At 37.5% G+C, this 24,765-nt stretch overlaps 2 protein-coding genes across 2 annotated transcripts; both read right to left on the bottom strand.

Moving 5' to 3' along the window:
* Positions 1-1,450: 1,450 nt before the first annotated feature.
* Positions 1,451-23,735, bottom strand: LOC132042972 (uncharacterized). The gene is made up of 4 exons (XM_059433473.1): positions 23,531-23,735; positions 18,371-18,464; positions 16,376-16,480; positions 1,451-2,010 (listed from the first exon to the last, which is right to left on the bottom strand). Exons 1-4 carry the CDS (start codon positions 23,668-23,670, stop codon positions 1,744-1,746), a joined length of 606 nt encoding a protein of 201 aa, XP_059289456.1. The 5' UTR covers positions 23,671-23,735; the 3' UTR covers positions 1,451-1,743.
* Positions 8,195-9,235, bottom strand: LOC132042971 (uncharacterized). The gene is made up of 3 exons (XM_059433471.1): positions 8,926-9,235; positions 8,747-8,805; positions 8,195-8,608 (listed from the first exon to the last, which is right to left on the bottom strand). The coding sequence occupies exons 1-3, from the start codon at positions 9,233-9,235 to the stop codon at positions 8,195-8,197; spliced, it is 783 nt and encodes a 260-aa protein (XP_059289454.1).
* Positions 23,736-24,765: the final 1,030 nt, after the last annotated feature.

The raw sequence follows: 24,765 nt of genomic DNA, 5'->3' as shown, positions 1-24,765 counted from the left end.
CCACAAATGTTGAGGTGCAACTATGTACTAGGGATTGGATTTGTGGACAAAATAGTAAATTAATCTTCTCCATATTGGCTACATGAAGCCAACATCTTTGAAGTAGCTTTGGATAATATGGATATTATGGATATCCATATTGTCCGACGGGTAACCCATTTTTTAACCGTGTTAAATATGGGCGGGTCGGGTAACTGATCCGTTTTTTTGTCAACCCATTTTCGACCCGACCCATATCCGACTCGACCCACCCGTTTGCCACCCCTAGGCATAAGTATGCCAGGTCCGGCATAACTTTGGTAATTCCTTAACAAGTTTATGCCGGTGGGGGCATACTTTTAATGGGCAAACTTTTATGCCGGACCCAGCATAAACTTGTGAAGGAATTACCAAAGTTATGTCGGACCGGCATACTTATGCCAAGTCCGCCCATAAGGCATAAGTATGCCGATCCGCATAACTTTGGTAATTCCTTCACAAGTGTATGCTTATGGGGCATAGCGAAATTTAAACTGTCTTGCGAATTTTTTTTAAAATTTTGACTGTGTGGGGGTTCGAACCTGGAACCCATGGGTTTTAGCCGAATGGCAAAATTTAAAGATTTCAAATATAAGGGGCAAAATTTAAAGACCACCCCAAAAGAAGGGCAATTCTGTGAATTGCCCACTCTGAGCTAGCTTTTGTCATGGGTTAAGATGGGTTGTGCTCAAACTTGGCCCATTTGTAATATAGCCCATACCAACCCCATTAAAACTTGAATGGATTGGGTAAGTCAAATGGGTTTGGACTGAATTTGTCACATGCTTTAAAAGTGACAAAGCACACTAAAACTCAAGTTATTGACCTGGTTTTTCTCTTTCTAAGCTGGTCTTTTTCTTGCCCCTCCCGATAGGAGTAATTTTTATGTCTTTGGTGCGTTCTGTGAAGCTTCAATCGACCGCCTTGATCTCAACAGCATTTACCACATAGACCAGAGGGTTCTGTGCGGCGAGCTGAAGGATGGATCGTACTTTTGTGTACTGCTTGCATCCAACACTCAGGCAGTGGTTTATGTTGGATAGATACCGAAAAACCGATGCTTGTTCTGTTGTTTACATAGACTGCTAGTCATAATGTTTATTGCTAGCACCTTCTCCTTTATACTTTCATGTATACTCGTTTGTGCAATTTAAGTATACTATTTATTTAAGTTAGTGTCTTTCCAAAATTAATTTCTAAAGAAAACATAAATCTTCTCCAAGATTTATATAAGCTACTCTATTCTTTCTTGGTTGAGCCTCTCACGGCTTGACCTTTGTACATAAAGACTCGGTAGACAATGAGTCTGCTTATTTATCACTCTTACCATACAGTGAGAAAAAAGTTCAAGACACATTAGCTTAACAATGCCGAGGTTCTTTAAGATGAAACCGAGCAGTGAATTTTGAAAGCTTAATTGGAGATAGAATAATTGGAGATAGAACTTAGCTTCTACCATTCCAGAGCAAGCCAGCTCGGAAATTGCAATTCACAATCAAATTTCACAAGGATAAATTGTCAACTAGAGTTCTCAATGCAATACATACATCACCTCGTCATGACCACCACCACCAAGAATAATGTTTGTTGCCTCCATCTACATGAATGAAAAACACTATGATGAACAATGTACATAATAATCCTTGAGGCTTGATCACCCTGGAATTTATGTGGTGACTTTCCGTGGCTTAAGAACTTAAAAGGCAGAGTCGATCAACTACATCTTTACTCTTCAAGTGCTGCAATCTCGTACCTAACTTCTTGCAAATGTTCATTTATTGCCGTTACTGCATCTTGAACACCTTTGATAGCCTCCTTGAGAGCATTATCAAATTCTGCATCAGCTTCTGCTTCTTCAGTGCCTGAAGCTTCGGTTATCTTCTGGATGTGCACGCATTCATGTCCAGTTGGCTTACTGAATCTACAATTCTCATGACTCACCAGACGTTCTGAGGGGCGGCCAGCTCTTTTCAAGACTTGTATTGTGGCAGTCTGCCAGACAAATTGTGAGAAAACATCAAGCAAAATCATAAAAAAGCAATGGAATCTTGCCACGTGTCTCAAATACACCGACAAGATACATGTCAGCACTCTGAACATTGAAAATTTGGACCAACTCTTGAAACTAGGATAAATAGGACAAGAAAAGTTAATCATGAGAAGATAGTTTGGGCAAGGATTCTGGATAGAGGATAAAATATACTCATTCTGTTGTATTTTATATAGAACTCTTCCCTTTTTAGTTCGTTCCTAAGAGATTGACACGTTTCTACATTTAAAAACACCAAAACTGTTACATCTCCATTTTTCCCTTAAAGACATGCTCTTAGAGGAAGTGACACAACAAGTTTAAGATCCTTAGATCCTAAGGGTACTTTTCGTTCTCATGTAATTTTAGGTTATCTATCAAAAGTCAGTCTTCCTTTCTTAAAGTCGTGTCCAGTCAAACACGGCGAAACTAAACACAGGAGTTTTTACAAGTCTAACTATAAGTGCATTACCATCATTATAATGTTCTTGAAAACACATCAATTATCATTGTCATTATGTAGTTTATTAGTTGAAGCTACCATTAGCTTTGGCTTTATTCTTTGGAAAATGTTTTTTGAAATCTTCTGGAGAGCTTTCTGAAACTTTTTGCTTTGGTCAGAGCTAGGCTACTAAAATTGATAAAAAATCTATCCATGTAACTGCTCAACAAAGTTTCATCCAGCATCTCAAGTTTTGGGTTTTAAGCATGTTTCCAAAAATGCAAACTCAGAGTTTTAAGTGATTTATTTCCTAAGTCATAACCTCATTGTCAAACAAGACTAGAAGCATGAATTATGAGGAAGTTGCTAACAAAATACCATTCAAATCCTGAAAATACTTTGTGGATATTCAATGATGCAAAGCATCTACAAGAAGAGAAAGCTCTCATTCAAGTTTGTTGCCTAATTGCACAACTATGATTACGGAGATAACACTTTTGGTATTTGATTACAAATACAACACTTAAGACAGTGAAATTATTTCGAACATCAAAGCAACTAGCACAACTACATAGAGGGTGTATTGGGTATGGAGGAAAATGTTTTCCTGGAAAATGTGTTCTTGGAAAATAAGTGAATTTATTTTCTCATGTTCGGTTGGTTGGTAGAAAACATTTTTCGGAAAATACCACCCTTGCCCCACCAACCCCACCACCCCATACCACACCAACTCCCACACCCACTCCACACCACCACCCACCCCACCCCCCCCCAACCACCACCCTCCAACCACTTCATCTTCACCCACCCCTACCCCACACCACCATCCACCCCCTCCCAAATTTTCTATTTCATATATTTTATTTAACTTTTATTAAAAATGGGAAATTTTTTTGTATCCACCCATCCAACACCAAATTTAACCACACAAACTTTTCATTTTTATAAATTTTTTATAAAGGTAAAATTAAATATGAAGTAGAAAATTTGGGGCTGGGGGTGGAGCGTGGGTGTAGAAAATCAAAAAAGAAAATTTTTTTCATAGCTTTTTTAAAAAAAGATTAATTTTTTTGGAGGGGGTGTTTGGTTGGCGGGGGGGGGGGAGAGAGGGGGATTGTCGTAGAAAACCAAAAAAAAAAAAAAATTCAAAAACTTTCGTGGAGGTGGGTGGTGTAAAAAATCAAACAAAAAAACTTTTTCAAACTTCTTTTAAGAAAAAAAAAATTGTTTTGGGGGGGGTGGGGGGGGTGTCGTGGGGGTGGGTGGTGTAAAAAACCAAACAAAAAAACTTTTTCAAACTTTTCTTCAAGATTTTTTTTTTTTTGGAGGGGGTTGGGGTCCCATGCGGGGGGTGGAGGGGGGATGAGTGGTGTAGAAAATCCAAAAAAAAATAAATTAAAAACTTCAATTTTTTTTTTAAAGGTGGGGGGGTGGGGGTGCGTGGTGGTGGGGTGGGGGTGCAGGAGGGGTGGTAGGTGGGGGAGGTGCGTGGGGTTGTGGGAGTTGTTGGGGTTTGGGGGGTAGGTGAAATGCCAATTGTGGACTTGTTTTCCCTACTTTGATTAGGGAAGTCATTTTCCCCATTTTTAAGGAACTTGTTTTCCTAAAAAAAAATGTTTTCCAAATTTTGACCAAACGAACATGAGAAAATTGGAAAACATTTTCCGGAAAATGTTTTTCTTCATACCGAACACACCCAGAATGTAACTTAAGATATACACAGTCTAAGCAATTAAATCGCAGTTACTTTCTCTCAAGCTCCTAATTTTTTTGACAATGTTATCATTCTATATATCCACAGGTATACTATACCATAAAAGTATAATCCCCCAACCAAACTATTACAGATTATAGCAAAAAAGCGCCTTCCTATATTGCTAGTTACATATTATCCAAAACATCAAAGATATCTTCTGTTTCAACTAGACATTCCTGCTTACACCAAAAATAGTAGAGAGCTAAATAATTCATCTTCAGCTTCTGTATGTCACTATGTTTATCTTCAAAGCATCTCTGATTTCTCTCTTTCCATACAATCCACCATATACATGCAGGGACAACCCTCCATCTCTCCTTCTGATTTGACAAAAGACCTTCTCTGTCCCAACTGCTAAGGGCCCTCTTTGTATTACCTGGCATCACCCATCTGATTCCCCTCAGGTTAATGAAGATCTTCCAGATTTGGTATGTCCATTTGCAATGTAAACAGAGATGGTTGGCTATCTCTGATTGTTCCCCACATAAATAACATCTAGAACATAGATCAAAACCCATTCTTCTCAGTTTCTCCTGTGTCAATACTGCTTCTTTGGCCACCAACCAAGAGAAGCAAGCTACTTTCAGAGGTATCTTCACTTTCCAAATCATTTTCCATGGCCAACAACCCACTTGGTTGTTTACTTTGGTTAGAATCCTGTATGCCTCTGCCACCTTAAAATTTCCTTGGGAATTTCCTTGCCATACCATAGCATATGCATTTCCAGTGATGCCCTTAAACTGATTTAGGACATTATAAAACTCTGTTATCCTCCCAATTTCCCAGTCATTTAGCATTCTCCTAAAAGTCAAGTTCCATCCCTGATTAAACCATGCCTCAGCTACTGTTGCTTCTTCTTGTTGGTTAAGAATGTAGATTTCTGGGAAGCTTTGTTGTAGGGAACCTTGTCCCGTCCAATTTTCCTTCCAGAAGGATATCTTCATCCCATTTCCTACCTTTAACCTTGAGTTATTCCACATCTTTGGCCACAAGTTTCTCATGGACCTCCAAATGCTAATGTGAAAGCTTTCACAGAATGCAAAGCTTACTTTATTCACAGAACTGTACAGTATTTATACTAGAACAAAAAGATCAGAAAAAACTAATGAATCCCTAATTCATAGGAGATCCTTAAATCAAGGGATTTCCTCTTAACTATTTTCCTAGAATAACTCCTAGTATCTTTTCCTAAAATACATCATATCACATATTTATAGGAGCAGATTATAATCAAATCTGCCAGCTCATTCACAGAGCAGATTGTGATTAAATCTGCCAGCTCATTCAACACTCCCCCTCAAGTTGGCATGTACATGTCGAACATGCCTAACTTGCTGACAAAGGTCTCAAAGGTAGTTCTGAAAAGACCTTTTGTGAAAATATCTGCAACTTGTTCTTTTGTTGGTACAAAAGGGATACACACGCTTCCATCTTCAATCTTCTCTTTAATGAAGTGTCTGTCCACTTCAACATGTTTTGTTCTGTCATGTTGAACTGGATTATGAGCAATGCTTATGGCAGCCTTATTGTCGCAATACAACTTCATTGGTAGACTCATAGGTCTTCTTAGTTCTTGCAATAATCTCTTGAGCCATAACATTTCACAAATTCCATGTGCCATGGATCGATACTCAGCCTCAGCGCTACTTCGAGCCACCACGTTTTGCTTCTTACTTCTCCATGTCACTAAATTTCCCCATACAAATGTGCAATATCCAGATGTAGACCTTCTATCCGTAGATGAACCAGCCCAGTCCGCATCCGTATAAGCCTCAACACTTCTTTGCTCATTCTTTCTGAAGAACGACCCTTTCCCAGGGGAACTCTTTAGATACCTTAGGATTCGATAAACAGCTTCTCGGTGTTCTTCTCGTGGAGAATGCATGAATTGACTGACTAGACTCACAGCAAAGGCGATATCAGGTCTAGTATGAGACAAGTAAATCAACTTGCCTACCAATCTCTGATATTGGCCCCTATCAATCAATTTTCCTTCCTTTGCAAACTTTACATTTGGGTCAATTGGAGTTTCAGCTGGTCTACAACCACTCATTCCTGTTTCTTTTAACAGATCAAGAACATACTTCCTTTGTGAGACTATAATTCCTTTCTTTGATCATGCAACCTCCATGCCAAGAAAATACTTCAGCGGGCCTAAGTCCTTTATCTCAAATTCTGAGGCAAGACGTTCCTTCAAATTTTTTATTTCAACCACATCATCTCCTGTGAGGATGATATCATCGACGTACACTATAAGAACTGTTGTTTTTCCTTCTAGTGAATGTCGAGTAAACAATGTGTGATCTGCTTGTCCTTGCACATACCCTTGCTTCTTCACGAATTGAGTAAATCTTTCGAACCAAGCCCGTGGAGACTGTTTGAGGCCATAAAGAGATTTTCTAAGTCTACATATCTTTGACTTGTACTTCTCTTCAAAACCTGGCGGGGGTTCCATATAGACTTCTTCCTCTAATTGCCCGTTCAAGAAAGCATTCTTCACATCTAACTGTTCAAGAGACCAATCAAGATTTACCGCGATTGTCAAGAGAACTCTAATTGAGTTTAGCTTAGCTACTGGAGCAAACGTCTCGACATAGTCAATGCCATATGTTTGCGTAAATCCCTTTGCTACTAGGCGGGCCTTATACCTCTCCAAGGACCCGTCTGATTTGAATTTGGTGGTGAACACCCATTTGCAGCCCACTGGTTTTTTTCCTTTTGGTAGATCCACCAACTCCCATGTGTCATTTTTTTCAAGAGCTCGCATTTCCTCCAAAATAGCCTCCTTCCACTCGGGAACTCGTAGAGCATCCTGCACATTTTTTGGAATCTCCACACTAGAAAGTTGTGAAGTAAAGGCTGAATAACTAGGAGACAACTTTTTATAGGACACAAACATAGAAATAGGATATTTAGAGGGATTTCTAACACCTTTGCGTTTTGCAATAGGAAGATCCAGATCTGAGAAGGAATTAGAATTAGAATCAGGTGGAAGATTACCTTGGATTCCAGTAAGGTCCCGCGGAACTGACTGTTGATAGTGTTGAGAATTTTCGGTCTTTTTGCCTTGAGTTCGGTTCCTTCTCGAATACACCTGTATTTCTTTTGTTTGTTCTCTGTTTCCATTTTTAATTTTGTCATATGAAGGCTCTACAGGTTCATTATCAGAGTTCTTATCATTTAAGTCACTTGGGTCCCTATTATCTCTTGGATCACACTTATTCATATCTTCTCCTATATCCCTCACATTAGCATTTATCGTAAAGTCTAGCTCCTTATTTGTCTGATGTCTAGTTTCCTCAATATCCCAAAAAGACGAATCTTCACCTACATGATACTCCCCCTGAAGATGAGTAGTAAAATAGAGTTGGGACTCAAAAAAAGTTAGATCCATTGTGACAATTATCCTTCTAGCATGTGGATCATAACACTTATATCCCTTTTGACTTGGAGCATATCCTACAAAAACACACTTCCTAGCTCGCGGTTCAAGTTTACTACGATTATGAGGATGAATATGAACAAACGTTGTACACCCAAAAACCTTCAGTGGCAGATCTGCAGTTAGTCTAGAACTAGGAAAACTCTCTCTGAATACATTAAAAGGTGTTCTAAATTTGAGAGGCCGGGATGGCATCCTATTAATAAGGTAAGTAGCAGTCAAGAGAGCCTCTCCCCAAAGGTACTTGTGGAGCTTTACTAGTAAACATTAAAGCCCTCGTTACCTCTAAAAGGTGCCTATTCTTCCTTTCTGCGATGCCATTTTGTTGAGGTGTATCTGGACAAGAGCTTTGGTGTACTACCCTATTTTTTCTGAAAAAACTTCCTAATTGTTCATTAAAAAATTCACGACCATTATCACTTCGGAAAATCTTGATTTTTTCATTAAATTGTGTTTCTACCATGACATAGAAAGTTTCAAACACATTTTTTACCTCCGTTTTGTCCTTCAATAAATAAACCCAACTCGCCTAGTATGATCGTCAATAAAAGTTACAAACCATCGCTTTCCAGACATTGTTGAAATCCTAGATGGTCCCCAAACATCACTATGAATCATCGTAAAAGGCTTTGAAGCCTGATACTTTTGAGAGGGAAAAAAGGATCGGTGATGCTTAGCCATTTCACAGAATTCACATTGGAACAAAGACGGATTTTTATTTCTAAATAGTTGAGGTAACAAATGTCTTAAATAATAAAAACTAGGATGTCCAAGCCTATAGTGCCAAAGCATGACTTTATTCAAAACAGAAGTAGAGTTCAAACAAATTGGATTCAGTTGTAGTGAGTTGTTCCCATTCTCAAGAAAATAAAGACCTCCAGATTCTCTAGCACTGCCAATCGTCTTCCCCGAGACCTTGTCCTGAAATTCACACAAATCAGAGTCAAAAATAGCACGACAATTAAGAGAACGGGTTAATTTACTGACAGAAACCAGGTTGCAAGAAAGTTTTGGAACATGAAGGATATCATGAAGTGCGAGAGATGGTGATAGTTTAACAGTTCCTTTTCCAGCAATTGCAGAGAAGGAACCATCAGCTATCTTGACTTTATTATTCCCTGCACAAGGAGTGTAAGTAGAGAAAAAATGGGAACCCATGTGATCACTAGCTCCTGAATCTATGATCCAAAGATTTATTTGGTTAGATTTGGCACTAAGAAAAGCGGACGGTACAATACCTGTTTCAGCAAAAGAACAAGAAGGATTAGAAGGATTTGGTGCACTAGGACGAAATTGTGGAGATTGAAGGAGTTTGTGCAGAATTTCCAGTTGTTCCTTTGTGAATGGAGATGTTTCTGGAGAAGACTGCTGTCCCTGATCAAAACAAGTTTGGAAAGCCTGACCATGTTGATATTGAGAGCCACGATTATCAACTCCTTTCTTCTTCCAGTTTGGTGGTTTCCCATGAATCTTCCAACATGTTTCACGGGTGTGCCAGTGTTTTTTACAATGATCACACCATGGCTTTTTCTTTTTTGTCGTCTTCATTTTTCACTATTACAATAGCTGAAGAGTCTATGGCAGGTTTTAGTTCAAGGTTAAAATCAGGTTTTAGCATAACTTTCCTCCTAGTTTCCTCTCTCCTAACTTCAGAAAAGGTTTCACGAAGTGAGGGCAAAGGGTTCTTTCCTAGGATTCGTGACCTAACCTCGTCAAACTCCCGGTTTAGTCCTGCTAAAAAAAGGTAAACTCTCTCATTTTCTTCCCTTCTTTTTGCTTTCACACTATCCACTGGACACTCCCATTCATCATTGTAACACTGGTCTAATTCCTGCCACAGAGACACCATTTCATTATAATAAGCAGTGACTTCCTCTCACCCTGCTTAGCTTGCCATAGTTTAATTTTTAACTCAAAAATTTGAGAGGCATTTTCTACATCAGAATATGTCTCCCTAACAGCTTCCCACACATCTTTAGCAGTGGGTAGAAAAAGATAAGGTTTACCTATGACTGGTTCCATGGAATTTATTAGCCAGGCAATCACGAGTGAGTTCTCTGATCTCCAAGTTTTCAACTTTGGGTCTCCGACTTCTGGCTTTTTCGTCTCTCCGGTCAGATGTCCCAACTTTCCACGGCCATCGATTGCAAGCTTTACGGACTGTGCCCATTCCAGATAGTTCTTCCCGTTTAATCGATGAGAAGTTAACTGGAAGGGCATGTGAGAAGCATCGCCTCCTTGTGCCATCAGATTTTCTGTCGGAGAAGAACTTTTGTCTTCTGTTGATGTTCCAGAAGAATCTGTTTTGCCCATATGGTATTAGGGATAAAACTCCCGCTCTGATACCATGAAAGCTTTCAGAGAATGCAAAGCTTACTTTATTCACGAACTGTACGGTATTTATACTAGAACAAAAAGATCGAAAAAAACTAATGAATCCCTAATTCATAGGAGATCCTTAAATCAAGGGATTTCCTCTTAACTATTTTCCTAGAATAACTCCTAGTATCTTTTCCTAAAATACATCATATCACATATTTATAGGAGCAGATTATAATCAAATCTGCCAGCTCATTCACAGAGCAAATTGTGATTAAATCTGCCAGCTCATTCAACAGGGTGGTTACTGTATTTGTGGTCCAACTACCCTCTTCCCCATATTTCTTTCTGATAACTTCCTTCCATAGAGGTTCTTCTTCTGAGGCATATCTCCACAACCATTTCATCATCAAACTCTGATTTTGGGCCTTCAAATTCCTTATTCCCAGACCTTCCTCCTGCTTGCTTCTTAGCAAAATTTCCCATTTAACTAAATGGAATTTCTTGTCATCACTATTTCCCTGCCAAAAGAAGTTATTTCTTAATGTGTCTATTCTCTTTATCACACTAGCAGGTGCTGGAAATAATGACATCATATATGTTGGTAATGCATCTGAAACACTATTAATAAGTGTCAATCTCCCTCCCAAAGATAAGTAGGCGTTTGGCCATCAATTTTCAAACCATGATTTGAAACCATGGTTTCAAACCAGCGTTTGGTCATCAATTTTCAGTCATGGTTTGAAACCTGATTTGAAACCATGGTTTGAACCCAAATCATCCAAAAAGCATGGTTTGGGGTTTGAAACCATGGTTTCAACTTTTTTAAATACAAAATTTAACCCATAAGTTAATATTTTGTAAAAAAAGACCCATAAGTTGGTAAATATTTTTAACAATTACCCCCATCTATCATTTACCAATCTCATTAACTTCCACCAACCTTTATTTATGTCTACAAACCTTTAATTTATGTGGGAAGATTATATTAAATCATTACTATTCATGTTAAATTTTCGATTTTATTGAAGTAAAGTTTGATTAATTGATGTTGCATTTTTTAGAAAAGCCTTCTAATAGTGTACTAATTTTGTTATAAACTATGATTTGCTCATTTGGTAAGATTGTATTAGAATTGAGAATGTTTTGATAGTTTTCACAATTTGTGGGGTTTTTATGTCTATAATAGAAAATACAACTTAAAATATCCAAATTGTATGTCCAAACATGGTTTCAAACCATGTCCAAACGGGCCTAAGTATTGCATCTTCCAGTTTGTCAATTTTTTTTTCACACTCCTCTATTACTCCACTCCATATCCCCTTTGATTTGCTTTTTGCCCCTAAAGGCATACCCAAATATATTGTGGGTAATTCTCCTACTTTCCCTCCCAGTATATCAGCTAACACACGAATCTGCTCCACATTGTTCACTGGATAGATAAAACTCTTTCCCCAATTGATGTGAAGCCCAGAAATGGCCTCAAAGATGATGAAAATAACCCTCAGTACTCTCAACTGCTCCATCTCAGCATCACAAAAAATCCAAGTATCATCTGCATATTGTAGGTGAGATATTTCCACATTATTGTCAACCCTGTTATTTACGTTAAAACCCCTGATCCAACCATTACTTCTAGCAGTTTTCATCATATCATTCATCCCCTCCATAGCTAAGATGAATAGAAAAGGTGACAGAGGGTCTCCCTGTCTCAGACCCCTCTTAGAAAGGAAAAAACCTGCTGGTGAGCTATTTATCAGGATTGAGAACTTCACTGTACTGATGCAATATCTGATCCACCTGATCCATTTATTGCCAAAGCCCATCTTCTGAAGTATTCCCAAAAGATAATCCCAATTTAGGTGGTCATATGCCTTCTGGATATCCAGCTTGCATAGGACTCCAGGTGTTTCACTTCTCTGTCTGGCCTCCACATATTCATTTGCTATGAGTATTGCATCCATAATCTGTCTTCCCCTTATGAAAGCCATCTGATGTCCATCAACTAGTCTATGTATCACCTTCTTTAACCTCTCAGCTAACAGTTTAGCTATGATTTTATAGACACTACCAATGAGGCTAATAGGTCTAAAATCATTTAGCTCCACAGCTCCAACCTTCTTTGGATAAGTGCCACAAAAGTGGCATTGAAACGTCTTTCAAATATTTCTTGGCCATGAAAACTTTGTACTGCAGCTACTACATCTGGACCAATAACTTCCCACCCTTTGCAAAAGAATGCCATAGTATATCCATCAGGTCCAGGTGCTTTGTCACCTGCACAAGCCTTGATTGTTTCCAGAATTTCCGGAGGTTCAAAAGGTTTCATCAGATCTTGATTTTCTTCTTCAGTGATTCTTGGGCATTCCCTCATATTGAATTGAGGTCTCCAGGTTTCTGTTTCAGTGTATAGCTTCTCATAATAGTTGACAATTTCTTTTTTGATATCATCTGCCCTTGTAATACTTTCTCCCTCCACTACTAATTTGTCAATGTTGTTCATTCTTTTATGTGCATTAGCAGTTCTGTGGAAAAATTTAGTATTTCTATCCCCTTCTTTTAACCATAAAGCCCTTGATCTCTGCCTCCAAGCTACTTCTTCATGGTTTGCTATATTTTCAAATTCCGTCAACAGTGATACCCTTTCTGCAATCTCCTCTTCAGTCAATAATCTCTGATCTTGAATTCTGTCCAGTTCCCCAATTTGTGCTAACACTTTCTGTTTTTGAATACCCAAATTACCTTGAGCAGATCTGCTCCATTCTTTCAGTTTCTCTTTCAAGGCTTTAAGTTTGTAAGCAAGAATGTAATCAGGTCTTCCTATGCAACTGAAAGACTCCCACCAGCTTTTGAGCCTATCATTGAAACCCTCAGATTGAAGCCGCCAATTCTCAAACTTGAAATAAGAGTATGATGCTTCCCAATTACCACTGTGTAATAGTAGGGGTGAGTGATCTGAAGTCACTCTCTGTAATATGGACTGCTTAATATTTCTGAAGTGTACATCCCATTCTTCAGAGATTAAAAATCTGTCAAGCCTAGCTGCAGTTGAATGATTCACTCCTCTTCTCCATGTATATTTTCCTCCTTTCAGATCCAAATCTATCAGACCCATATCTTCAATGAAATCAGAGAAATCTGTCATTGCTTTTGTTATTCTGACTCCTTTCTTCTTTTCTGATGGGAATCTTGTAGTGTTGAAATCCCCACAGAGTACCCAGTGACCATTAAAAAGTCCCTTTGGTACCAACATTACAGATATAACACGTTTTCTATTCGGTATTTGATTTCAAATACAACACTTCTGTGAAACTATTTGGAACATCAGAAAAACTAGCACAGCTAATGTTTTACTCCCTCCCTTTCAATTTGTTTGTCTTATTTTCCTTTTTAGTCCGTTTAAAAAAGAAAGTTTTTTTCCTTTTTTGGCAACTCTTTAATTCCAATTTTCCACCTGGCATGTTTAAAACCACAAGACTAAAGGGCATTTTGGTACATTCAACGTATCTTTAGTTAACAACCATAATATTCAAAAGTCTTTCTTACTTTCTTAAACTCCGTGTCAAGTCAAAACCAGACAAACAAATTGAAACGGAGGGAGTATGTTATTTTCCAAACTCTAACCTCTATGGTACAAAGATATACACAGTCTATGCAATTTAATCACAGTTACTTTCTCTCAAGCTCCTCTTTAGTAGATAATCCAGAACATATTTCAAACTTTCTTGTTGAGGACAAAATTATAATGTGGGTTCAAGTATTTAGAAAATTAGAAATTCCCGTTACATGTTTTGGGATAAAGGGAATTGTAGAGTAATTTCCTCAGGATTATGATAGGTGGCTAGGCAAGAAAGGTAAACAATGTAAGGCCAAATGACCAAATGAAATTGATAAAATTAAGTTGACGTTGCGGCATAGAAGCTTAGTCTGGACCACATTTACAGACTGGGAGTCAGGTCCTGATTGATATGTGAACTGAATGAGGTACTGTGATATTCTTTACATAATTTAAAGTAAGTTATCAAGAAAATAATTCATACAAAAAAGGATCTTCAAAGGAATCCTTCACACATTTATGAAACCTTTAGATGACTTAAATAATGATGTGCACACATTACCTATGAAAAAGAAAAGCAGAATAATGAAGTTCCACCCTTACTGTTTTCATCAGCATGACTGCATGAGTTTATTGAAATGCAAAAAAAATATTTCTTCGTTTTTGTTGTTGTTGGGTGGGTGGTGTGGGGGGGGGGGAGGAGGAGGGAGGCGTTGGTTGCAACCTCTACATACAATGAAAATCCAGAGAGTATCCAAACCATATTCTGCCCAGCAACAAGAAGAGCCAGAACTTGTTCAACTAATATCTCCCCCCTCCCCCCTCTCTCTTCTGTTGCAATGTCTTATCCTTGATAACACAACTTTTATTAAGTCCTTGAAATACAGTACATGTTCCTTTCCTGTTTGGAATCGGCCTGTCCGTTCCAGCTTATTACATTTCTCACTGTCTCCCTGCGAACTTTAGTCTAGTTTTATCATTAAGGCATTTGCCTTACCATCGCAAAGGTAAGCACTCTCACGGAAATATGTTACAGACAGATCCTCGAACTACAATTCAATTAAAATGGAGTACTCAACAGCTGCTTCCAATACTCAAATTCCAACTTTTGTAGGTGGTCATAAGCTCCTTATGTTCATCACTTTTTTACAGGAACAGATTATTAACAAGTCCACCAATGTTATGACTAACAAAATTCAGATTGGCCAGTCTTTCTCATTTCAAACAAATGTTTTAAAATATATAAAATGGTTTTGCTAACCTACAACATGAAGGTTGTAGGATAGCAGTGTACCCATTTTTTAGTTCACAAAGAAACCATATCAGCTAATTAAAATAGAGCCTTCCCCGGGCCGGGGGGGGGGGGGGGGGGGGGGGAGGGGTGTGGGGGTGTGCGCTTTTGGTCTTTCGCTAAAAATCCCTAAGAGTCCCACATCGATGGGTTAAGGGCACATGGTCTCGTTATATGGACTTGTACAATCATCCCCTCATAAGCTAGCGTTTCGGGTTGAGTTAGGCCCAAGATCCATTCTTTACATGGTATCAGAGCCAGGCCCGCCCAATTCACAGTTTCCGATGTTGGGCTTCCATATGAAACATTGCCCACGCACCAGATGTTCAACCCTGGGCGTGAGGTGGGGTGTTAAGAGTCCCACATCGATGGGTTAAAGTGTGCATGGTCTCGTTATATGGACTTGAACAATCCTCCCCTCATAAGCTAGCTTTTGGGGTTGAGTTAGGCCCAAGATCCATTCTTTACACCCTCCAAACATTCCTAGACCCCAATCTTCCATACCTCATCCCCGATTTCCTCTTCCTCAGATGTTTCACCCCTACCGGCTTCTCCCCCAAATGCTAATGTCGAGAAGAGCTTGGGAAAATGAATATCATGTTTCATAGTCGAACGAGTCTCTATCGACGCAAACAATGAGAGCTTCGAACATTCAAAGAATCACTCATCCAATTCTAGAATCAATTGCCATCGACATATGCTTTCAAACGGAGTTGTAAATCACATCTATCTGGACCGAATACTTTTTGCTTGGACAATTTTCTCTTAATTATAGGGAAAAGATGTGTGTCTCTTCATCTCGAATTAAACGAATGAAATAAACAACAAAAAATTTGTTCTTTGTATTATCTTCAACTTCAATGGATTCTTTTCCAAATGAAAGCAAATGCATCCTCCTTTAATTCATCCCCCATTAGCTCATTTTCCCCAATTACTTCTCCACAAAAACCACTATGTCAAAATGGGTTCATTCACAAGGCACGGAATTGTCCTTTGCATTTGTAGTATGTACTAGCTCATTCACAATGTCGTGCCTCTTTGTTTGGAGTTGAAATGATAACAAATTAAAAGTGATGAGGAATGGTTTCACATTAGATGATGGAGACGGTCAGATGGAAAAGCAGAGAAAGAGGAGTTTTTACTTTTTGAGCAAAAAAGACTAAAAGCAGCTCCCACCATTTTTCTTTGATGTGTCAGTAAGGGTATTTTTGTGAACTATAGGTTAGCAAAACCCTATATAAAATAATCTCACTGGTCATGAAACCTAAACAAGCTAGTCTAACCAAATAGAAGCAACAAATGAACCAACACAAGCATAAAGAGTATTGAGGGTTAAGCCATGCACGGCCCACAACATGTAAACCTTTTGGAACATTAAGCATGTAAACATTAAAGTTTGTATGCTTTAACTAAATTATGAAGAGCCACTGATGCATAGAAAGAAAATGTCAAAACAGAACACATACTAATGCACAGCTAATTTTTATAATAACTAACTGCAAATTCAGTGACAGAGAAATACCAGTTGCAGCTTCGTCTTTTCCAGATTTTGGACAGATCTCAAAAGTTGAGCCAGATCCTCTCGGAAGCAATGGGCAGTTAGAAACTGAGACTCCATTTCAAGGACCTGGAGCAGTGAAGATGCTCAGAAATCGCAACAATGATGCCATTGTTCAGAGCTACAAGCCATTGTTGATGGGATGGATAAACTTTATCTCATATTTGGTTATGCATTAAGTGTAGGATGGTAGCTGAGATTGTCTACCTCTGAATACTTCTATAATCAGTCTTTGTATAACTACTAGTTCCACGACTCAAGATATATAAATAGATATTTTAATTAAAAAATATAATTTATGTTACACTTTTTTACTTTATAATAATAAAATTTCAAATAAGTATATTTTCAATATATTTTATCAAAAAAAAAGAGTATATTTTCAATATATAAAAGCAAAATTTTCGTTTCACTCCTTTAATATCTTAACTTTCATTTTGATGAAATTATTTACTTCAAATCAAACGCGGAGTCAGAATTTGAAGTTTATGAGATCCGAATCCTAATGTTTTAAACCTACATTTATAATATATACATACTCAATGAACACAAATACTGAATTTGAATCAAAGCGCTACAGAATTCGACCAAACACGTAGCGACACGCTAACTTCATCATGCTTCAAACTCATTTTGTGTTTATCTTAAACTCATATAAAATTTTAATAATGTATTTTATTTTCACATGTATTAGGCAAACTCATGTTTTCATCTTCTAGAATCACCTAAGGCAACAAATTTTTTCATTAACTCCAAATTTATATTACAATATTTTTAACCTTAGTTTTGAGTTTTTACACAAATAAATCTAATGATCTTACAAGAATATTAGTAAATAATAATTAAAATACATTAATAAAGTAAAAGATTTTAAAACTATACCTAAAAATAACCTTAGAACAGATATTTATAAGCAAATCTGAGCTCACTTAAGAAACAAAATATTGAAGGTTTAATAAACAATACAGTAAGACCTAATAATGCTCCGGTTGTAAATCAAAACTTTGGCTCCAAAATTGTTTAAATTTTTTACCAGAACGTACACGGACAAATAATATACACCATCCGTGGCAAAATTTTTGTCAGGTTTCATTTTTTTTGAAAGGCAACTTAATTAATCTTCGGAGCTAATTGAATTAGATTAATTCAATATTTTAAAAGTTAGTATTTCAAAAATTATATAAAAAATATTTTGAGATGAAAGAGTAAAAAATTACTCCCTCCGGATCAAAAAGAGTGTCCACTTAGCCTTTTTTTTCTTGAGTAAAAAAGAGTTTCCACTTATCAAATCAAGAAAGAATTAACCTTATTTTATATATTTGCCCCTATTAAGTGCTCTGTGATCAAATCCCAATACCTATTTAACTAAGGATAGTTTAGTCAAATTACCTATTTTTTTCTAGGAGTTTGTATTTTCTTAAGGGGTATGCAAATGGCTAAGTGGACACTCTTTTTTATCCGGAGGGAGTATTTAATAAGGAGCAATAAAGACCAATTACAAATGCCACTTATGCAAAAGTGAGAATTTGCAAAAGTGAAAATCTTCAAAAGGAAAGCAAGGCAACACAGCCACGTATGCAACTTATTACCCCTGTGGGTCCCTGTGGAATGTGAGGACGACAAAAATTTCCATAATTGCTTATATATAGTACTAATTATACGTACTAAGAAAATTTATAAATATTATTAGGTGGGAGTGACAGCGCGATTGGTGTAGGTCAACGGGAGGGAAAGGGTCTAAGATGAACTTTTCATCCCTATCCGGAAGGAGGGTTTTCTTCTTTTGATAAGAAGGTAACACTTAAAGAAAGTTCTCTCATAGGAAGGATTACAGTTGAGTGAACTGTTATTACACAGATAAAGATGGGATAACGATCTTATCTTCAATCCTGTCTTCCCCTCCTTCGAAAACAAACCAGAAGCTGGATTAATATCTGCATGATGCACCATCATACTAACCTGTTTTGAACAATCATTAAACTCAACAGTGATCTCACTGCATAGCTGTTGGTAAGTTGATTCTACTCCCGAAGCCATATAATCTTCAAAACCTCTGTAAGTCAAAGGACATGAGCAGACCATTTAGAAGTGCAACACATCCAGATTAAAAGATAAAAGAAAAATTATACCTCTTTATGCTCTAAAAGAACACATAAACCTCAAGTCATTGCAATCAGAATTGACATGAAAGAAGCTACAGCTAAGATAATCATATCATATTGGTTTCTGCCCACAGATGGTGCAAAATAGGAATGAGAAACAGAAATACTTATTAATAGCTAAAACATCATTTCAGTAAGTAATGAATATCATAAAGCTTGAATGCCATATCAATTACCTATCTCCCTCATCATCCATGGTTGTTCGCTTACCTCCTTTTCTTTTTCTTTTTAGTCTTTTCAGGGTGAGGATAATGTGGTTTCCAAGACATCACTGGAAGTTGGCAAAATAAAAAGATCCTTTCTTCTGATCAGCAAATATTTGTTTACATTTAAATAGAGGAATCAAGGAGGTGCTACATGATTTGTAAACGGAAAAAATTCAACTCCAAAGAGATATAACGGTCCATATAATATCTATGCCCTTCACATTTCGATGTTTATGCCCAAAAAGAAAAAGATATCTTAGAACACATAAGTCTGCATGGTGTGTGAATTTCCTAGAAGCTTCTATTTCTTTACTTGAAAATAGGTAGGGGAATCATTTTCCTAGTCCAGCCAATTAATTACTTGGTCAACATGGAATTGGGTGTAATTGAGGGGGAACAATCACACTCTTCAATTCTCAGGAAGAGATAAGAATTGTTGGTAATTACTCCCTCCGTTTCAAAATGTTTGTCTGGTTTTGAATTGGCACGGAGTTTAAGAAAGTAAAGAAGACTTTTGACTCTTGTGGTTGTTAACTAAAGATATGTAGAATGTACCAAAATGCCCTTTAATCTTGTGGTCTTGAACATGCCACGTGGCAAATATGAATTAAAGAGTTGCCAAAAAAGGAAAGAGGCATTCTTTTTCAAACGGACTAAAAAGGAAAGTAAGACAAACATTTTGAAACAGAGGGCAAGTTGACTTTTCAAATTCTCTTTTAGTTTTCTCTATCAAATATATTATTCTTTTAACACTCTTCTCTTCCATTTCTTTTTCTCATCTAAATTATGTGTTGCGTTTCGTGCTATTACATTTTTATGAGTTTTTATATTTAAATGTATCTTATATTATTTATTATCTTTGGCGAAATAAATATTTAATTCGATGAATTTTGGTTCATGATTGTAACAGTTTGAAAATAATAGCTCAATATCCAATGCTAGAGCAAAATTAGATAGAATTGCATATAAATTTTTGCTATGAGGAACGCTTGCTAAAAAACAGGGTCGTATGTTACTAGTTTTGTTTTCTATTCATTATAGAAAAATATTTTCTAAACTCATATCTATCTTTTTGTTATTCATGATTTCATATTATATTTACATGAGTTGGTATAAAAAGGGAAAATGTATAAAAACACCCCTGAACTTGTCTCGAATTTCCAATTACACACTTATACTTTGCGGCAGTCCTATTATGCTCCTAGACTTTCTAAAAACGAAATAAATACACTCTTGATTGATGATGTGGCACATAAAGTATGCTCACTCTCTTGTAAGCATGTAATAGCAACATACCCAGTAAAATCCCACAAAGTGGGGTCTGGGGAGAGTAGAGCATACGCAGACTTTATCCCTACCTTGGGAGGTAGAGAGGCTATTTCCGGTAGATCCTCGGCTCGAAAGGGGAGATTATTAAAGAAAAGAAAGGAAAATAAAAGAAAAAGAAAATAAAGGAAAAGGACTTCGACGCAGCCACAAAAAGATATGACAGCAAAAGAGCAAGATACAAAGCAAAAGCAACAGATAGTGATATACATCGAAGAATAGACAACTACGCGATTACTAAATAATACTAATACTAAGAATGCGTGTAGAGGGGGCTAGCCCCTACCTCTCCCAAGTGCGACATCACTCGACTACCCACTACCCTTCTACCCTAATCCTCGACCTCATTTGTGTGGCTATAAAAACTTACAATAAGGGTAAAATGAGAAGTTTATTAAAGTTCTTCCAAATTTAGAAAGAGGTTATTCTTTTTAGACGGACTAAACATAAATAGGTTCACACAAATTGAAACAGAGGGAGTAATGTTATATTTTAAAATTAAAAAAAAAATTTAACTAAGTAGTTCATTTTTTATGAAAATATTAACTATGTAATAGTAATTACTGCAACCAAACACAACGCTAGAAATTACATTGTAATCATGTTATGTCAAACAAACAGGTATTTATGTAATTACCATACTATGTAATTACTAAGTTGTATAATTATTACCCTAGTAATTATACAGTAGTTCCCAAACACACCATTGATCTTTCCTAGCAGGTCCTAAGTTTCTCAAGATCATAGCAGGTCCTAAGTTTCTCATTACTCGGTGAAGTCTGATCTGAGCCCTGGTCAAAATGATCCTTTCGGCGGGCGGACGGATTTTCTTTTCTCATCCTTCGGCTTGGAAATTAAGTTGCATGATTGAGTTTTCCCTTTCTTCTACAGACTTTGGGGTCCAACCCTCATAGGAAATTGCCTATGACATCGCATTCCATCGATTTTTTAAGATCAAGGTGGGTTGCTATATTTCAAGGATTGGGATTCGTAAATATGTTAATAGATTCTTGATCTATATCTTCCATGTCTTCTTGCATTATTCCATATTTTCAAATCAACTAAGCGCCAAGCCTACTAGTGAAGAGAAGAATCTTCGGGCTATTGCAGATTGAAGGATCTCTATTGGACACCCCAAGTGTATTTAGCCTTGCAAGGTGGTCCTTCCTGATTCACACGGGATTCCACGTGGCCCGTGCTCTTGGGGTCGAAACTGGCGCTTATGTTTTCGTTTGACTTTTGCCGTCTAGTGTGCCGCGTTGAAATTGCCGTCGCCATGAAGTTCCATATGACTACAGGAATTATGCAACTACTTCCATGTAGTGCAACAAAAGGTGGTTAAAGATTCTTCACCTCTTCAAAACATATAACATCTAGTTCAGCAGCGTTCCAGTGTTGTCAAAAGCGAAAAGCGAAAAGCGCAAAAAAGCTCTATGGTCAGCTGGGGCTTTAAGCGCAACGCGCAAATAAAGCGGGGGCTTTACTGAAAAAAAGGCGCAATGGCGCAAAAATACAAATATATATATTATTAGTCCAAGACTAATAATAATACGCATGAATAACAAATACATGGACAAAGAAATCGTAAAAACATTAGGATAAAGTGAAATACCAATTATCTAGTGTCATCCCTTCAAAAGAGGCTCATTGGCAAGGAAAAGTGATGATGACACTGAAGCACACACAAAGCGAGGCGACGCGCTCAACATGTTTTGAGCCTAGCTTCAGGGCTTAAGCGGGCTTTAAGAGCGCCCTTGACAACACTACAGCGTTCTCACCCTCTTCTGATGGTTTGTCTAAAGTCAATATAGCTTCATTAGCCACCATCACACAAGAGAACACTTCATAGCTGGAAAAGAAAGATTTCTTATCAGCGAATTCATGATCCAAGCCTTCTCAGCAAAGCCCAAACCTTTGTTCAAATAAGAGAGGCAACCAGTAGGGAGTTCATAAGAGAGTCAGCATCAAAACACGCGAGCAAAGTAAGAGCTCAGCTCTATATTAACTTGAAACTGGTACTACTCCACTCCACACCCTTCTGGTCAAAGAAACCCAGGTTTACACTTCTTGATATAGACTCATCGAAGGATGCATGACCAGGGTATTAGATATGAGCATCTAATCCATCTTTTTCTAAGACAAGTAAAACAAGGTATTACATTTGGCTGGAGGTACGTCGATCTCCTACTTAGTGGCAATGCAATTCTTTTGTGTTGGGGGTGGAAAATGGACAGAATAGGGAACGTGGGTCTATCTTGAGGATCCATGTGATAATCCAAAGGTTGATTTAGGCAGGAATGAGGAAACAAAACCATTGGATGCTCTTTATCAATGGGTCGGCCAGAGAACTCACAGATATATCCTGATGGACCTTCGGAGCATAATTTTGAATGAGCGTATCCGCAATAATCTTATTTCTATCTGTGCGCCTTCTTCTATTTCTTTATCTAGGATTTGACTTGTATCATGGATGCTACTAAGACTATTACAGCAAGGAAAAGTTTGATTCAGAGGGAGAAGAAGAGGCAATTGGAACACAAATATCTTTTGTGCGTGCAACTGTGTGTCTTCAGAGGAGTTGAACAATAAAGAAGTCCAATAAAGGACGATAGGCATCCGAATTTTATAAGCATTGTCTGCAATGCATGTCGCTGTCATCCTTGGTCCTAATATTCCATAAATTTGATTCGAGGAGATGTTAGTATATCCTCAGAGGTTGACTAAGCTAGAGCATTCTTTCAGAAACTTAACGTGAGAGTAAATGGTAGAACTGGGTACAAATGAAAAAAATAGGGAAAAATTCCCCTTTTATGAATAACAAGGATGATAGGTCTATCTTGAAGTCTGTTTCACTTAATTGATAACTAGCTAGGTGCTACTTCCAATTGAAGCGAGAGGGTTAAGAGACATAACAACCAAGCTAAACTCTAGGTAGGTAGCATAGAACCCTTTTTTTTTTTTTTTTTTTTTTTTATAACCATGGTGTCCGGCCAACTTGCGCGCACCTCGACTAATTCCACAGGATACCTACCACCTGGCTAGAACATAGAATTGAACATGAGACCTCATGACCACTAGGCAACACCCTTGGGTGCGTAGGTAACATAGTACCTTGAAGATGGAACTAAGTTGAAATGTATTCGCAACACACTTGACTCAAGGTGATAATTGATGTATAATATGATGATTATTCAGTTTCACTATGCCCTTATTAGCTGAATTTATCCTTATGGAGGGAAGGGTTATATATATATATATAAGTTTGGCGTAGCTTGTGCAGTGATGAAACAAAAAAAAAAAAAAAAAAAAGGTTTGTTTTGCTGATTTATTCTGTTATTGGGTTTTGATTTGCTTTCGGTTCCTTGTCGTATGAATTGGTTTCGATAACCCAAAATAGACAAGATTTGGGCGCCGAAAGAGCTTACCTTTTGAGGGTGGCATAAGCTAGGGCTCTACGTTGCTGCACAGCCAGAAATCTCCGAAGCACTGCCACTATTTGCTTACCTTGCTCCTCTTCCATGCTCTCCGAAATCACTACTTTCTTCTCGAATTCCCTGGGGTTCATAGCCAGGACACAACTCGCCACAAAATAAAATAAAAAACTCCCCTAACGACCTTTCTATATATACCACTATATACTATATAAATTTTCCTTCGTGTTTATGAAATGTGGACGCTTTTATGAGACCTTTGGACATAAAAAGTTTTTCCTTCTTTTGATAAAACGAGGGAAAAGGGTCAAATTTACTATGGTTTTTAGTTGAAATTTACCATTCGTCAAAGTTTGGGATCAAATTTATCCTCATACTTGATAAATTTACCCTTATATAAATTTGTCGTCCCCGTTGAAGAACCAAATGGGGGTGATTCCCTCTCTTTCTAAAATAAAATGAACTAGGGTTGTATGATTTAATGGGATGGGGAAACGGGTTAAAAGAACTAAGGTTGGGATCCGATGTGAAGCCTACGTGAATCTGACGTGGCTAATTTTTTTTTTTTTTTTGTGTTGTGGAGTCCAAGTCATACTTTCATCTATATAAGGGCAAATTTATCAAATATCCTAACGAGGAGGGCAAATTTGATCCAAACTTTTACGGAGGGCAAATTATGACTATATATGTTTACCTCGAAAATGGGTAATAAGTTAAATTTATGAATGAGGCAAAGGATATGTGGTGTTTTAATCTATATTTTGAGGAATAAAAGAAAGTCGAATCTATTTAATTTATTAAGGGCTTGAGTGATTGGTGAGCAGATACGTTAAAGGCTGAGCTAAGATGTTTAGATCTGTATATTTGAGGCAAGTTTTTTATATATCCGTATGTGTTAGATGCAATACTGAATAAAGAGATTTAATGAACTGTTTCAGTTGTAACCGGACTAAAATCTGAAGAACATTGGGCAAGAGAAATTTTATAATATATTGAAATACAAAGCTTCTTGGATCGGAAAAGTAACCCTCAAAAATGAGAAAATGACCCCTATTTATAGTTTTCTTCTATGGGCCTCACATACATCATGGGCCCTTTTAGGATAAAGAAAACCTAATATGGATAAGGTTAGGTCGTACGGTCGACACCGTACGGCCCCGTCGAGAAGCGGTGGCGATTCCCACGCGTGGCGGGCGAATAACCGATTATCCGGACCGACGGCCACGACC

This window comes from Lycium ferocissimum, unplaced genomic scaffold (genome assembly GCF_029784015.1).
Source record: "Lycium ferocissimum isolate CSIRO_LF1 unplaced genomic scaffold, AGI_CSIRO_Lferr_CH_V1 ctg1945, whole genome shotgun sequence".
NCBI classification, from domain to species: domain Eukaryota; kingdom Viridiplantae; phylum Streptophyta; class Magnoliopsida; order Solanales; family Solanaceae; genus Lycium; species Lycium ferocissimum.
The sequence above is the reverse complement of the archived record's forward strand: the minus strand, read 5'-3'. Positions and strand labels throughout refer to the sequence as shown.